Source organism: Phycodurus eques, chromosome 19 (genome assembly GCF_024500275.1).
Source record: "Phycodurus eques isolate BA_2022a chromosome 19, UOR_Pequ_1.1, whole genome shotgun sequence".
NCBI classification, from domain to species: domain Eukaryota; kingdom Metazoa; phylum Chordata; class Actinopteri; order Syngnathiformes; family Syngnathidae; genus Phycodurus; species Phycodurus eques.
The window spans coordinates 2,166,445-2,180,967 of record NC_084543.1 but is presented as its reverse complement, the minus strand read 5'-3'; the positions used below and the strand labels follow the sequence as shown (position 1 = coordinate 2,180,967).

At 44.1% G+C, this 14,523-nt stretch overlaps 1 protein-coding gene across 2 annotated transcripts; it reads right to left on the bottom strand.

The window, feature by feature from the left end:
* Positions 1–1,738: 1,738 nt before the first annotated feature.
* On the bottom strand, positions 1,739–13,727 carry med1 (mediator complex subunit 1). 2 transcript variants are annotated; one of them, XM_061706573.1, is made up of 16 exons: positions 13,584–13,727; positions 12,618–12,724; positions 12,394–12,472; positions 11,873–11,927; positions 11,654–11,786; positions 11,557–11,585; positions 11,416–11,487; positions 11,240–11,314; positions 10,478–10,638; positions 10,281–10,392; positions 9,405–9,529; positions 9,055–9,182; positions 8,683–8,884; positions 8,475–8,570; positions 7,737–7,842; positions 1,739–7,007 (listed from the first exon to the last, which is right to left on the bottom strand). In XM_061706573.1, the coding sequence occupies exons 1-16, from the start codon at positions 13,699–13,701 to the stop codon at positions 3,221–3,223; spliced, it is 5,385 nt and encodes a 1,794-aa protein (XP_061562557.1). In that variant the 5' UTR covers positions 13,702–13,727; the 3' UTR covers positions 1,739–3,220. The 2 variants fall into 2 exon arrangements, with proteins under 2 accessions (XP_061562557.1, XP_061562558.1); XM_061706574.1 differs by lacking the exons at positions 11,557–11,585; positions 11,654–11,786; positions 11,873–11,927; ... (1 more) ...; positions 12,618–12,724; positions 13,584–13,727 and having other exon boundaries at positions 11,240–11,280; positions 11,416–11,485.
* Positions 13,728–14,523: the final 796 nt, after the last annotated feature.

Here is a 14,523-nt window from a genome sequence, read left to right as displayed (position 1 = left end):
CACAGCCTTGTTTTCTCCATTATTCATGACTTTGAAGACTTTTTTTTTTTTTTTTTTGCACCCGTGGCTGACTTTTTTTTCCAGCGTGGATAATGTTCATGAAACTTTAAGCTATGTTTTTCCCCCTCATTTACGTATGCTTTGCTTTTTCATGGCCACGTACAAGATATTTATTTCCTTTTAACGCAAAAAAAAAAAAAAAGCAACGGTTAATTAAGTCAACAGAAGGCACATGGTGCTATACCAGTGGTTTTCATTCTTCTTATACACAAAGTACTACATAAAACATGCACATCAAAGTTACAAAAATGCACAGAAATAAACTTGAAAATCAAATGGGGAAAAAAAGCAGTTTAATGATTCTTTCTCATACCACAAGATGGAGCCCTAGCGGGAGAATCTCGAAACTATATACTGTATTTCATTTGTTCACCACTTGATTCCGCCTGTTAAATAATACAGAGAGCGTAATATAATTCCTTGAAATATTTAAAATAAATATAGTAGCTGTGAATTTTTTTTATTAGAATTATATACAAATAATGAATGCAGTCAATCCTTTATCTAATACTACTTTTACATATCTAAAAAATGCAAATTAATTTGACTAATTGAACCTGTGTAAAATTCCATACAAAATTAAATACATGTAACATAATTTTGTACAAAATAAAAACTGAATTTCTTTTGTCATTAAATCAAATATACACATGATCAATAAACATGTTATTTTAGTTACGTACTACATACCGTACATGGAAATACAAATGTAAATAGATATATAAAAATGTAATATTTTTTATTAATGAATAAATATACCGTTTAAAAAAATCTATATGTTATACTCCGTAAACTATTTTTATTAGACATCATTTTGTTTAAATAATGGAAAAAAGTTTAATAAGTTTTCTCTGAAATAGTCATTTTCATATTTTAAATCGATAAAATATTTATTTGAAATATATTCCGAGTATATAAAATTGTATAACATACAATGTATATTCATACATTTTCTATAAATATACGAATATATACATATTAAAACAAATCCTATTGTGTCGTGTCAAATATTATATTGTATATTGTATATAACATGATTTGAGGTTATTGTATTTGGATTGCGATGATTTCGTTTTCCTTTCTCTGCTTCTGGCAGGAAAAACACAAAGAAGCACTCGGGCTTCCTTTTTTTTCCTTCTTCTTCCCGCGCCTGACATTTGACAAATCGCTCCGAGTCCCCGCGGCCGTTCTAATTAGCAACTTGTTGCGTACGAGGCAGCGTGTGCGACCGCTCAAAGGCAAAAAGAAACAAACGCTAAAGTTTGACGCATTCCTCAGAAGACGACAATCACCCAAAACATGCGGAATGCAAAGGGCCTACTTGTCATTCCAGAATGGAAGATAGATGATGCCGGTGCTGTAGCCTCCAAATGAAAACGAGGAGACTGGAGCTGCTGGATGGTTGGAGTTCAGAGACTTCATGCACATTTCATTGATTTTTTTCCCCCTTCTTCTTTAAAAGATTCATTCAAATACTTCTTTGTAACTTATTATTGATTTCAATCAACCAATCCATCATATGGACAACCGCATGCCTGATTTGATATATTTGACCTCTCTAATACAATGCCGCCCTCTAGGGTATGTATGTGGCAGAGCCCCAAAGAAGCGTGAAAGGTGCTTTTCTTACCAACTCTCCACTTTGTTTTAATCCGACTGCGCTTCTGCTGTAAATAAACACAAAAACAGATTACACATTCTCACAAGTTCAAATGTTTATTGAACACATACAAAAATGGGCTCTCTGTATTCTCAACCGCTCTTTTTAAAATCTAGTCAGCGTTGTCACACAAGCAAGAATAATGTCCTCAAACAGCAACCCAAGGACAATAAAGAGTTAACCGCAGAGCCCGTTTTGAACTGGATTGCTAACCAAAGCAGCAGCAGCCATTTAGGCACACAACCCATTTTTCGTTGTAGTTGAGTAAAATAATCGCATCCAGGTGACAACTTGTGAAAATACAATATGCTTAAAAAAAACTAAAAAATACATAGCATAAGCGCACCCCCGATCACTATCTGCAGAAATGCGCTACATACTTTTTTTCCAATTCAAATAAACGCATCCTGGCCACTGTCACTGGAAATATGTACACATTTCCCAGAATAGTGAATATTTTACTCAACTTCTTACTAAAACCTGAAGGGATTCGTATGGCAGTGCAGTGAATACTCACAGTCTGCCGTCCCGATCCCAAACAAGAGTTGCGCTCTCCTTACAACTGGTCGTCACGTTCGGAAGTAAATAAATAAGAATTCTAGGAGGTTAAGAGGTTAAAAGAGGGGAGAGAAAAAAGATACTACAAATCACGTACAAGATGCCAGTGAGTTCATGAGCTGGGGCTGTTTTGGTGGGATTTCTCAGACACTATTTGTGGAAATGTTCGATTTTTCTGGAAAGCAAATGCATCCCAGTCACTATTTGCGGAAATACAAATGCGACGTATTTGGGGGGGGGGGACAAAAACAAAAAAAACTCTGCAGTCACTACTATTAACGGAAATATGTGCGCATTTCCGCAAATAGTGACTAGAGTGCATTTGTCATGTAATCATTAATCATGTTTTAATCATCATAGTTTGCAGAAATAAAAAAGAAAAAGAAAAGAGCGCAATTCCATAGCTAGCGACTGTGCTGGGAGCATTTATTTAAAAAAGAAAAAAGTACAGAGGGAATTTCCAAAAACAGTGACCTGGTTGTGTTTAACTCCTAAAATAATAATACCTAGCACAACCCAGCCCAAAGTACGGTCGGGGGGCTATTTGTGGCCTGCCATTTGTTCTTAGCGGCCCGTGGCATAAACTAAAATTAACAATTGCCACGAACCTTGTCAATTGCCTGCATTATACTTACTTTCTACATTTTGTGGGAAGGAAGGATATTCGTTCTCATTTTCCATTTCACTATTTTTGTGGTCACCTCGTAATCGCGATTGTTTGCTAGCGACTGCATCAAGTCCAAGCAGGAAAAAAAAATATATAATTACTTTGCATATCTTTACCGACACTGAAGAATGTCGTAATTTTGAATTGTCCGTATTTGGGGGAAAACAATTCTAAAATTAATAATACAAAGCATATATCCGCAAATAGTGACCTGGGTGCGATTATTTTTCTTAATTAAAAAAAGAATACATTGAGCACGTCCACAAATAGTGATATTAAAGGTTGCCGGTGAGCGCGGAGTCCATGAGGTCGTCGTCTTCGTTCCTCATGTACATGGGACTGGACCGCGACGGCCGCTCAGAGGCGAGCATGGACAGAGAAGACTCCGAGGCCGAGATGGGCGACCGGGACCAGCCGTCCGCCTTGATGGGGTGCGACGACGGTCCGGCGGACATGGACGACTTCTTCTTCTCTTTGTCGCGTTCCCTCTCCCGCTCCCTCTTCTTCTTCTCCTTTTTGTGCTTCTTGTGCTTCTCGACGGAGCCCAGCGGGACGGCGCTCAAATAGTCCTGCTGGGCGGGGAGAGGTCGAGGCGTCCGGTCGTCATCGGAGCTGGGGCTATTCTGGTGGGACTTCTCGGCCACCGAGCTGCTGCCCGACTCGCTCTCGCTGTCGTGGTTGAGCGGCGTGTGGCCCGGCGAGCGGCTGTGGCTCGGGGACGAGCGGTCGTGTTTGGGCGTGGAGCCGCTGAACAGGGGCGAGGCTTTCAGGCCGCTGATCTGCGGCCGCATGGACTCGCCGGGGCCCTCGCCGCCTTTCTGCAGGGTGACTTTGGCCTTGATGCTGGGCGAGCCTCCGTCGGGTTTGCTGATGATGATCTTGGCCAAGCCGGTCCCGCTCACCCCTGCTGTTTTGGGATCCATCAGCTTTTTATCTCCGCTGTTCACCCCCGAAACGGACACTTTTGCCTTCCCTTCTTTATCGGACCTCTCCCGCTTATAGTCGCCGCTTTGGGATGATGCCGAGTGTTTGGCGGGACCCATGCTTGAAGGCGGGACGTTTCCAGGCACGCCGCCGGCCGGTGCCCCGGAACCAGGCGGGCACCCGGGCGGCCCCACTTCACACCCGTCCTCACCCACGCCCCCCACACTCTTCAGTTTGTCAATCACCGCCGTGAGGGACGGTTTCTTGTTTCGACTGGGAGACTTTCCTTTGGCGTTTGGGTTATTGGCATTGTTCTGGCCTGCCCCCCCACAGCCCCCGCCTCCACCTCCACTGCCGCCACTTCCGCTCCCCCCACCTCCGCCGCCCCCTCCGCTATACTGAGACTGGGAACCTCCAGAGAAACCCATGGAACCGGATGAAGAAGAGGAGTTGGAGGATGAGGACGTGGAAGTCGAGGAGGTCCCGCCCATTGGCTTCTGGGAGCTCATACCGCCCCCGGAAGAAGTCTTGGACCCTCCGGAGCTGCCACCTCCCGAGCCCATTGGGGATTTGGCCTTAGAGGAAGGCGGTGTTCCCGGCACCTGGGACTGCTGGATTTTCAAGGGCGAAGACAGCTTTTCACCAGAGCTGCTGGAGCGAGAGTGAGAAGGGGAGATGTTGGGCTTGATGCTTGGATTCATCAGAGACCCGGGAGGCTTACCGCCCTGACTTTTTATCTTGTTACCAGTCCCGAGCCCACCTCCGCTGCTTCCCGTAGCAGAGAGTCCGTGTTTAGTGATCGGGGATGAGCCCGGTTTGCCAACACCCATTCCCTGAGAAGATCCCTTAGACTGGGATGGGCCGCCACTGATCCCCGCACCGCTCGCTGACTTGGAGCTGTTGCCTAGCGCCATGGAGCCTTCCTTGGACTTGATCTTCCCAGAAGAAGAATGGGAATGGTGGCTTTTGCTGCTGCTCGGCCCCCCAACTCCTCCCGTGCCGCTCGAGGCCGAGCTGCTGGACGTGTAGCCGCTATGGGAGGAGGTTTTCCCTCCGGTTATCGTCCCTTTGGGGATCTGAATTGTAATCTTGGGAATCGGTGGTGTGGCGCCGCCCGGTGGAGTCTGGGAGCATCCTGAACTTCCCGGAGACTTGGAGCCTCCTCCGCTCAAGCTCCCCCCGGAGCCAGAGCCGCCACTGGGAGGAGTGTACGGTCGTCCGCCTGAGCTGTGAGAGGGCGACTTACCGTCTGGGTCCAGTTTCTTACGTTTGGGTTGCTTCTCTTTGGACTTCCCCTCACTGGATGGAGTCCTGCTACGTTTCACCTGCTTGCCCTCAGTGGAATTACTTCCCAGTCCAGAGCCGCTACTTCCACTGCCGCCATTCTCATCCTTTTGGCGCATGAGACTCTGTTGTTTTACTTTGGACTCTGCGCTTTTGAAATCAACGCATGCTTGCCCCAAGCCCATCATGAGGGGGCTCTGGGAGCCTCCGAAATGAGTGTCTCCCAAATCAGGAGCTTGCCCGAGAAGCGGTTTGCCAGTGCCGCTGTTGCCTCCGAAAAACATTCCCATATCAAAGGGGTCTTTAAGCGAGGGCTCTGGGGTGTTTTGCCCGTGCGATGTGGGATTCTGAGGCGTACCTGACGGCGTATTCTGCTGACTGCTGCTGCCAAAGCCCTTGACCAGTTCCATGTCTCCGTCAGCGCTCGGTGAACTGTCTTCAAAGCAGTTCTGGGAGAGGCCGTGACCCGAGTTCAGAAGGTCGGGGTTGAAGTCAGCAGCGTCGGGGAAGAAGTTAGTGGAGGACGAATCGCTGGTGGGCGTGGCCGCGGCCTCGGCGATCAAGTCGGCAGCGTCCGTGAAAGGGTTCTCGTTGCTGTTGGTGTTGAAAATGTCTGCCGAGTCAAACACCGCGCTGCCCTGCCCCGAACTGGAGGAGTCACGAATAGGGGTCCCCAGCGGGCCCGCGTCTTCCCCACCCCCAGCCATCGGATGCTGGCCTCCACTGTTGGCTTTACCGGTTTGCTCGGGCAAATCTGACAGAATTTCCGTGATATCCGGTCCGATGCTGTCGGAGCTGGAGAGGCGCACCATGCGGGGCGGTACAACGCCCGGCGGCGGCTGAGCCTGGATGTGAGACGGCGGATAAGGCATGCTGGGGCCAGAAGGCGGGGTTCCGCATTGGCTCGGGGCCGGGGTGATGCTGTGGGGCGTGTCCAAGCCGTCGCCCGCCAGGTTGACATCAAAGATAGAGTTCTGAGATGCATCGACATCCATAGAGAGAAGCTCGCGATGGAAATCGTCCTCATGCGTGACCGCGTGGTGCTGATGGTGACACATGGAAGACGACTGTTGAGATTTCATACCTCCCGACGGTCCCCCTGCACCAGGAGTCCCGGGCAACGCGCCCCCCTTTTCTGGCACTCGTGGGCGCTTCTTCTTGCCTTTTGCACCTTGCGCTCCAGGGCAAGCAACCCCCATGCTGTCTGTACGAGGTGACCCGGATGATGAATTCTGCCTCTCAAGCGGGCTAGAACCGTACAGGGCTGCAAAGTCTTGCGAGGGGTTGTCTTTCAACAAGTTCATCAGCATGGGATGATTCTTAGTGTTGCTAGCAGGCGACGATGTCGGCGGCGGAGTCTGGTGAGGCGGCGGGGCGTTCTGAGAGCTAGGACTGGAACCGACGCTTCCTGTTATCTGGAGAAGACTCGTCAGGATTGGATTCTGCGTCACTTTGGTGTAGTCATCAGTATGGCCTTGACCCTGCTGCTGCTGCTGCTGCTGCTGCTGTTGTTGTTGTTGCTGCACCTGCTGTTGTCCGTCTTGAGCTTGGCACTCGGCGCCTTGTCTTTCATTGCGAGACATCCCGAACAGAGATGTGATCGGCCCGGAAAAATTCGGCCCGCCGGGGGGTCCTCCTCCAGTGGGCGTGTTGCCGCCGGTGAGCCCCATGAGCCCCATAGGGTTCGCCATATCTCCGCCTGCCATGTTGTAGGCGGGACTGCCGGATGGCGGCGGGTTATTTTTCACCATGGTCTCTACCGTCTGCGCAATCAAAGACAGGGCCGGAGTGTCTGCCTGGATGGTCTCCGCTTTCCTCCGGATGGCCCGCATTGTTACAGGGATGGACATACACCTGAGACAAGAGGAAAGAGTGTAAAAGTTTGGTGCTCAAGGGCCAAATTGCATTTTTAAGGCCAGGTCATTCACAGATGACGGAAGGGGGAAAAAAATAATTTAATAGTTAAAATGTGGATATAAAATAACTCATTCACATTTTTTATTGTATTATTTATTTTATTTAATAAATTAACCAGCTATTTAATAAAATACATCAAAAATTTATTTGGTTTTTATTTTCAATAACTCAATAAATCAACTAATTATTTAGATAAATTAATAAATCAATAAATGGGCGTATACATGTAAAATCGAAAGCTATGAAATAATATTTTTTTAAAATTATATTTATAACTAACCAATTATTTAATAAAACAAAACTAATTGAAGACAAGGAGAAAAACAAATCTTAGTGTTTTTTTATTTACAATAAATCAACCAATTATATAATTAGATAAATTAATCAATGAATGTAACATGCCAAATAGTTTATTTTAATTTTAAAATAATTACATTTTTAATTCTAGCCTATTTTTTACAATTATACATACATATTATACATAAATACCTATATTTCAACCAATTCTACGAAGACAATATCTACATTAATGCAATGATTACAAGACTCTTAGTGAATGTTCACTGGGCTGGATTAAAGAACAGAGCGGAAAACATTTAACCCGCAGGTCGTAAAACATTCACATTACTACCAAACAAGTAAGCCTTACGTAGCAAGTACCCTTACCTCTGGACCACTTTGGTAATGAAGTCATCGGTGCAGATCAACGCGTCAGACAGTCCTTTATATAGTTTGCAGGACACCTGTCTGGAGTCTATCACGTCCATTACAACTAAAAAGGAGAAGGGGCGGGGGGGTGGGGGCAATGATGCATTGTGAAGCAGTGACCTGCTCAACAAGTATGAACTTTTATTTTGAAATGAATCACTCAGGAGGAAGTACAAGGAAGAGGAAATGGCAAAGCAGACAGAACCTGCTGCGCATTACGAATTAGCCAAGATATTCGTCTATTTTACTCATGCTATAATTCTTGCTTGTCAATGATTATTACTGTGTGGCCTTTAAACGTGATTAAATGTGTAAATTAGCAACCTAAGCAGGTGCTTCAGCCATGTAGTTATTTTGTTTGATACTATGACTGCTTCTGCTAAATCTTAGTCATTTAAATGTGAGTGTTTAGGGATTAATTTTCATGATAACCTGAGTTTGTTTCATGTACTAAGGGCAATGTTATTCATGTTAAAAATCCGCAAAAAAGGAAAGTTTGCGTGTATATGCGGGGATTCAATGGACATCAAATCAGTAAGGGTTCTGTTATATTGTGTGGGAGTTTTGAGTTTTTCCTTGCCCAGTTGAGGAGGTTTAGATCAGGGGATGTCGCAGGTCTTTGTCAACTGTGGACCCGTGAAGTCCTTTGAGATTAAGGCCGACTATACAAATAAACTTGACTCGGTGAGACCTTACCGCAGACTAACGATTCATTGACGGGATGCTGGAAGGAGACGCTGAAGCTCGAGTCGGTCAGGGGGCAAACCTCAAACTGCAACAGGCTTACGCTGTCTGAAAGCCGAATGAAAACAAAAGTGAACAAATCCAAATTGCTGGCCGATTCTGGTTACAAAATAAAAATAAAAAAAAGAATATATATCATATATAGCAGAGGCCCATCTACCTTCTTTGATGGACGTCCGCTTCACACAGCTGCCAATCAAGGTGTTGTAGGTCGCCTGATGCCGAATGATGTCCAGCAGGAGGGGCACCTGAGCTGGGTGGCGAAAGGGGATCTTGCTCACCAGGGCGCCTTGGAGAGAATCACCGTCCTGCACCGGGGCGTCGCCGTTCAGGAAGTAGCAGTGCTGCTGGTCTGGCAGCACCTGTTAGAGCAGAGAGAAAATCTCAGCATGATCTCCCCCCCCAAAAAAAAAAATCCAATTTCTAATGTTAATCGATTCCCCCTCAAAATAATCGATAACATTGATTACGTCAAAGAATATGTGTCGGGCTGCTTACGAGCAAAAAAATTAATAAATCAGCATCTTCTTACCGAATAGAAGTGCATGTTGTGCGAGGGCGGCAGTGCGGCGCCCCCCTCCTCCAGGGATTGAAATTGGCTCTGGACAATCAGCTGGTAGAGAGCAGACAGGCTGGGGGTGCTTTCAAACACGGGGACAGCTGTCAAACACACATCAGTAGTCAAATAGTCCCGGATTAGAATTGAGTGTAGTATTCGTCGTCATTTTATTATCATAATTAAACTGGTATGGCCTCTAGCGCAAGAGTGATTTTTTTACTTAAGTTGCCATAAAGTCCTTTAATAAACCTGAATATAACCAACTAGTCACATCCCTAATAAAAATAGACCTAAAAAGATCTCATCATTTCTATTAAAGTCACCTGTAGCGTTGCCAAGTCTGTGAATAAAGGACAGGGAGAACGGCATGGGCCGATTCATCTTGAGGAAAAAACAAGCCGGCAGGTCCACGCAGTTGGAGTTGGTCACCGTAGAAAAGGAAGGTGTTCTAAAATAAAATCCCAAATTAGCCACCAGTGGGTGCCTTTAATTTAATACACAGTGCATCTGTTAAGTATTCCCAGTGCTTCACTTTCTCATTTTGTTGCGTTACAGCCTCATTCCAAAATGGATTCAATTCATTTTTACCCCTTAACATTCTGCACAGGCCACATCATAAAGGCAAAGTAGCAGAAAACGTTTTTTTTTTTGTTTTTTTTTTTATAAATCATGTCATTACCATGTTATTATGAAGTACAATATTATAGAATGCTATTTTCCTTATTAAAAAACACATTACAATTTTGTTTAATTGCATTTTTGGAAAGGCTGGAACGTATTAATGGCATTTGTATTACATTCAGTGGGGGAAGGTGAATGAATTCAACTTGTATGATGCGGTACCACTATCTATTTTGCATGCATGAGAAAGAACAGATTTATATTTATGCCTGAATGATACCGGTCCATTAAAATATCCTCAATTCCCAGTTAATTCCCTTGGAAAGTTTCCAGTTTGGAATATTTCCCCGAAAATTCCCCATCTTAACTTCATTTGGACATTTACAACAAACTTACCAGAAAATTTCATCACTTTTGCAACCCTAGTTTTGTGGAAGAAAAGGAATTTATTCCATTTTGGAATAAAGGATGGAATGTAAAAAAAATGTGCAAAAAGTGGAGAGCTGAGTGCATCGCTAAAATACACACAGGGCTTCACTTTTGGAGACTTTTAGAATTTTGAGCATGAAAAAAATTACCCCTTGTTGTCCACCGGGTGAGATCCAGTGATGAGCGGCGCAATGGGGAGCTTGTGTGTGTTGGCCGTTCCCTCAATGGTGACGGAAACACTAACGCCCAGTGAGCGTGGCACTGCGTGCAGAATCAGTTTTTCATTTAAAAAAAAAACAATAAAACAGCAGAAAAGTGGCTAACTACACATACTCAATTGGCTTACCGTTGGCGTCTGTCAGGTTGTGCATGCCCATTCCCTTCTCGAATATGTCATACGGTGACACGTAGCACTGGAGAGTGACAAGATGGCCGCCGCTCCTGGCTGTCAGCAGGCCCACGTTGCCGTGTAGGATCGTCTCGGCGGCGTTCGCGTTGGTCGCTAACCTACGAGAGGGGGAGGGAAAAAAAAAAAAAAAAAAAAACAGCAATAAAATCATAAAACAGTTCGAAAAGTTAGTTGGGACTAAGTGATTGATCAATTTTATCGCGGTTCAAAACTGCTTATACTGACAACATGGCTGTGAACAGAGAGGAGCAAGTTTACAAATGTACATCCGGTGTTGACAACTTTGCGATTTGGTCATTAAGAAAACCCCCACAAAAATATTTGGTTTTGTTTTTCAAACAAGCGAAAATAACACTCTTTGATATTGTACTTTAGAAAAACACACATTGAAATAACTAAATATATAGCGGCGTTCTTCGCAGAGTATGAAAAATATATGCCCGTGGGTGTTAAATTGTCTATCTACATGTGTTGCAGCACCAATATCCTTCAAATGTCTGTTGCTTAAAGGGTTGTAATGCCACCATGACAATGGTATTTGTTAGTTATGGCGTTTAACAGTACAAACTGTCATTTGTATCATCATTTGCTTGTTCTATAAGAGACGAGAAAATATTCAACTCAAATCAGATTTTTTGGGGGGGAATTTTATTTTAAGGCCATTTCACCTAGCTGTATAAGATAGAGGTGTAAACTCACCGGAACATGTGCATCATCTTGGTGAGATCCAGCTCCAGAGACTGCAAGGCAATATACATCTTTGTTTTCAGTTTACTGCGAGGCAAAAAAAAACAACAAAAAAAAAAAACAACAATCCATCAAAATGGATGCCAACACTTGAGGTGGGCGGGAGCAAGAGACATTTAATAACGTACTTGTCTCCAGGGAGCTTGTACAAGTCGACCAGTCCCTTAAGATGTTTGGAAAACTCCTCAAAGTTCTTCTCCCTTATTGTGAAAACGTGGAAGAAATTGACATCTTGCCTCGTGGTTATCAGGGGCCAATTCTAAGCTCACCTTAGATGTTGAATCAACTCTGGACAGCTCTGTAAAAAATACCTTGATTTTTATATGACAGCATTTTCAAGCAAACAAGATGTTTTGTGGGACTGACCGTGGGGTTTTCACCCTGATGAGCCACTTTGACGTCCACGAGCTGACCAGCGCCGTCCAGTTGCACCTCCACGTAAAACATATCGGAAGTGATGTAGCACTCGGTTCCAGAGGGGCTCAGGTGGGAGCCCAGCCTGGCCAAGAAAAGATCCACAAAGGTGACCAATCATTCCAATTGGAATGCATTTCCTGCACAGTCACAGAAAAAGTGAACACTCACATGTTTTGTCTCGCTATGGACTCGAGACGATCTGTCATGGAGGGCAAAGATGAAACTGAAAAATAAAAGAGAAAGGATCCATTTTGGAATTTCCCACTGACAAAACAAAACTAAACTAAACTTGCAAAAGTACCCAGAACCACATGTTCCCACTTTAGGTTGCAGCAACAGAAACAATGAGTACGCAGAACCAAACGTTCTTTGAACTTTACATGGAAATGCAGCTACCAAAACAACGGATACGTTCAGTCCTGGCAACCTTTTAGTCCCCAGAATCAAATGTTACATGGTACCTAGAACTACATTTGTCAAAAAAAAACTCAAATTCAAGTAGAAATGTGGCTGCAGACTGTTCCAGTAATTTTTATGTCTGCGGAAACCAAAGTGCGCAGAACCAAAATGTTCTCTCAACCTCAGCTGGAAATGCAGCGGCCAACACACTGGGTAGATCCAGTTCTGGGAACCTTTTAGTCTCCCGGAACTTTAGGTGCAATTGAAGCTTTTAAAGGTGTCAGTCGCACCTTTGAGCGCCCTCTGCAGGGTCTCCAAACAGGTGAGCAGCAACTGGTGACCGGCGGCGTTCATCAGCCCGCGTTTCTCCTACAAAACAAACAAGAAAATTACATTTGAAAAAAAAGATTCTTTTCATGGTAAATGCCGTACAAAACTCGTAAATTGTGGTACTTGTCAGTCAAGGTACCACTGTAATTGACTTATAATAACAATACCGATTAGTGTGTCTCACCATGGCCTGACGCACAACCTTGCTGGTCTCTTGCCACGGGCGCGACGCATTGTGCTTGGCGTGAAGCCTCTCCAGCAAGGCAGCCATGCGACTCTGCTTTTCGGATTCTAAATAGACAAAAACAAAAACAAAAGATGACAGCTCAACTATTATTATTCACTTTACGGTAAGCCTGGGCGATGAATGGATTTTAACGTCAACGGACATGGAGCAGAAAAGCAGAGATTGCCGGCTCATTTTATGACGTAAAATGAATGAACATTGAAAATATTAATTTATTAAGGATTGTGTTTAAATACACGCATTCAAAAGCTGCACTTTAATGCTGGAAAAAAATTGCTGGGAAAAAAAACTTTGAAACCTTGTTGGTATTATGAAAAATAAAGGAAATCTTATGACAAAAAAAGCAAACAAACAAAAAACAAGCAAAAAGTTGTTATTTCCTTTTCTGGAACGTTAGTGGGGGAGAATCCCTTACAATTCCAAATCACATTCTTTTTTTATTTATCTTAAGGACATATTTTACAGCCTTATGTAAAATATATTATTTCAATTAGGTAGCATATTTACTTTATTTGATTTTGTTCTCTATACTTTCTGTCCATAAAGACCAATTTGCCACGGACGCAATCCAAAACGACTCAAACTCTCCAGCAGCTACTATCACACAATATGCCCGTTAATATTATTTATTGACTCATTGAAAGTTGTACGAGCTGGCAAGGTGCTGAAAACCTGTTTATTACAAGGTTACAACCAAAACAAAGCACCATATTATCCAACCGACCTGCTTTTTTATTTAGAGCACCCGGGGAGCAAACAGAGTGTAAATGCAGTTATTGTACCCCAACAATTGAAAAATACAAATAAAGAGTTTACTGATGCTAACATCCGCTCGTTAGCTTAGCCAGGCTAAGCTAGGGGAAACGGCGGAAGGTAGGGCCGCCTGCCGTAAATCATGCTTACCGGGCACCTCTTCGGTTTTCACCCGCTCCCCGTGAGGCTGGCCCCCCGCCGGCGTAACCGGGAGAGAAAGCTCAGTTGCAGGACTGCGCTGCATCGCCACCCCGGGCCCCGCCGCCATTACGTGCGAGTCTTCGCCAGCTTCGCGCTCCCGTCCGGGCTTCCGTAAATTACCGTAATGCTCACACATAAAGCGCGCGTGATTGTCAATGGTTTCAACTTAGAAAACAAATATACGCTCTCGTTTACAAGTACAAGCAACTCCCCCAAAAAAATTTAGGGAGGGAAAAGATGAGACTGAAAAAAAAGAGAAAAATGCACAATGCGGTCGAACTCGGTTGGACCGGACCATCGCAAAAAAATGACAGTTGGCGACTCACACCGGCACAATGAGCGATTTGCCCTTAAAGGCAAGTCTGTATCGGCTTTTGAAGCTGCGCGTACACTATATTGCATTTGATCGCATTTATTAAAGCATAAAAAGACAAGAGTGACAGTTACGCTTGCTCCCATTCACTTGAATGCATACGAAGCCTTCGTGTACATTTTGGCCACAAGATTCGCTATTTCATCATACAAAATCATAACTTTGCAAAATCCCGATTTGATATCGGATGTTCCCTCTTTGAATAATGTAATTGGACTGAAGCCGTTTCTAACATCCCACGCTTCAAAATAAGTAATAAGAGTATGTCTGATTCATGCTGATATTGTATCGGATCAATACAGGTATCGGCCATTACTCGAGGCTCAAATTTATATTGGGACATCCTTATAATTATAGTTACCGGTATTGTAAAACACAATATATGTATACTGTAAATACTGTATTTGTATGGCTTAGCGGCGACGGCTTGGCGACAGCTGGCTGTGTCTCGCTCGCCTAAAACCAGGAAATGTTTTTTTTTTTTTAATATTAAGTGTGAAAGCTTATGTTCATTTT

What these genes read in the sequence shown, in the direction of transcription:
- med1 (XM_061706573.1), bottom strand. Translation starts at nt 13,701, where the DNA reads ATGGCGGCGGGGCCCGGGGTGGCGATGCAGCGCAGTCCTGCAACTGAG. An exon ending in CAACCTGACAGACGCCAACG is followed by an intron (nt 10,393 to 10,477) that starts GTAAGCCAATTG and finishes TTCTGCACGCAG; the next exon opens with TGCCACGCTCACTGGGCGTT. An exon ending in GCGGACGTCCATCAAAGAAG is followed by an intron (nt 8,571 to 8,682) that starts GTAGATGGGCCT and finishes TTCGGCTTTCAG; the next exon opens with ACAGCGTAAGCCTGTTGCAG.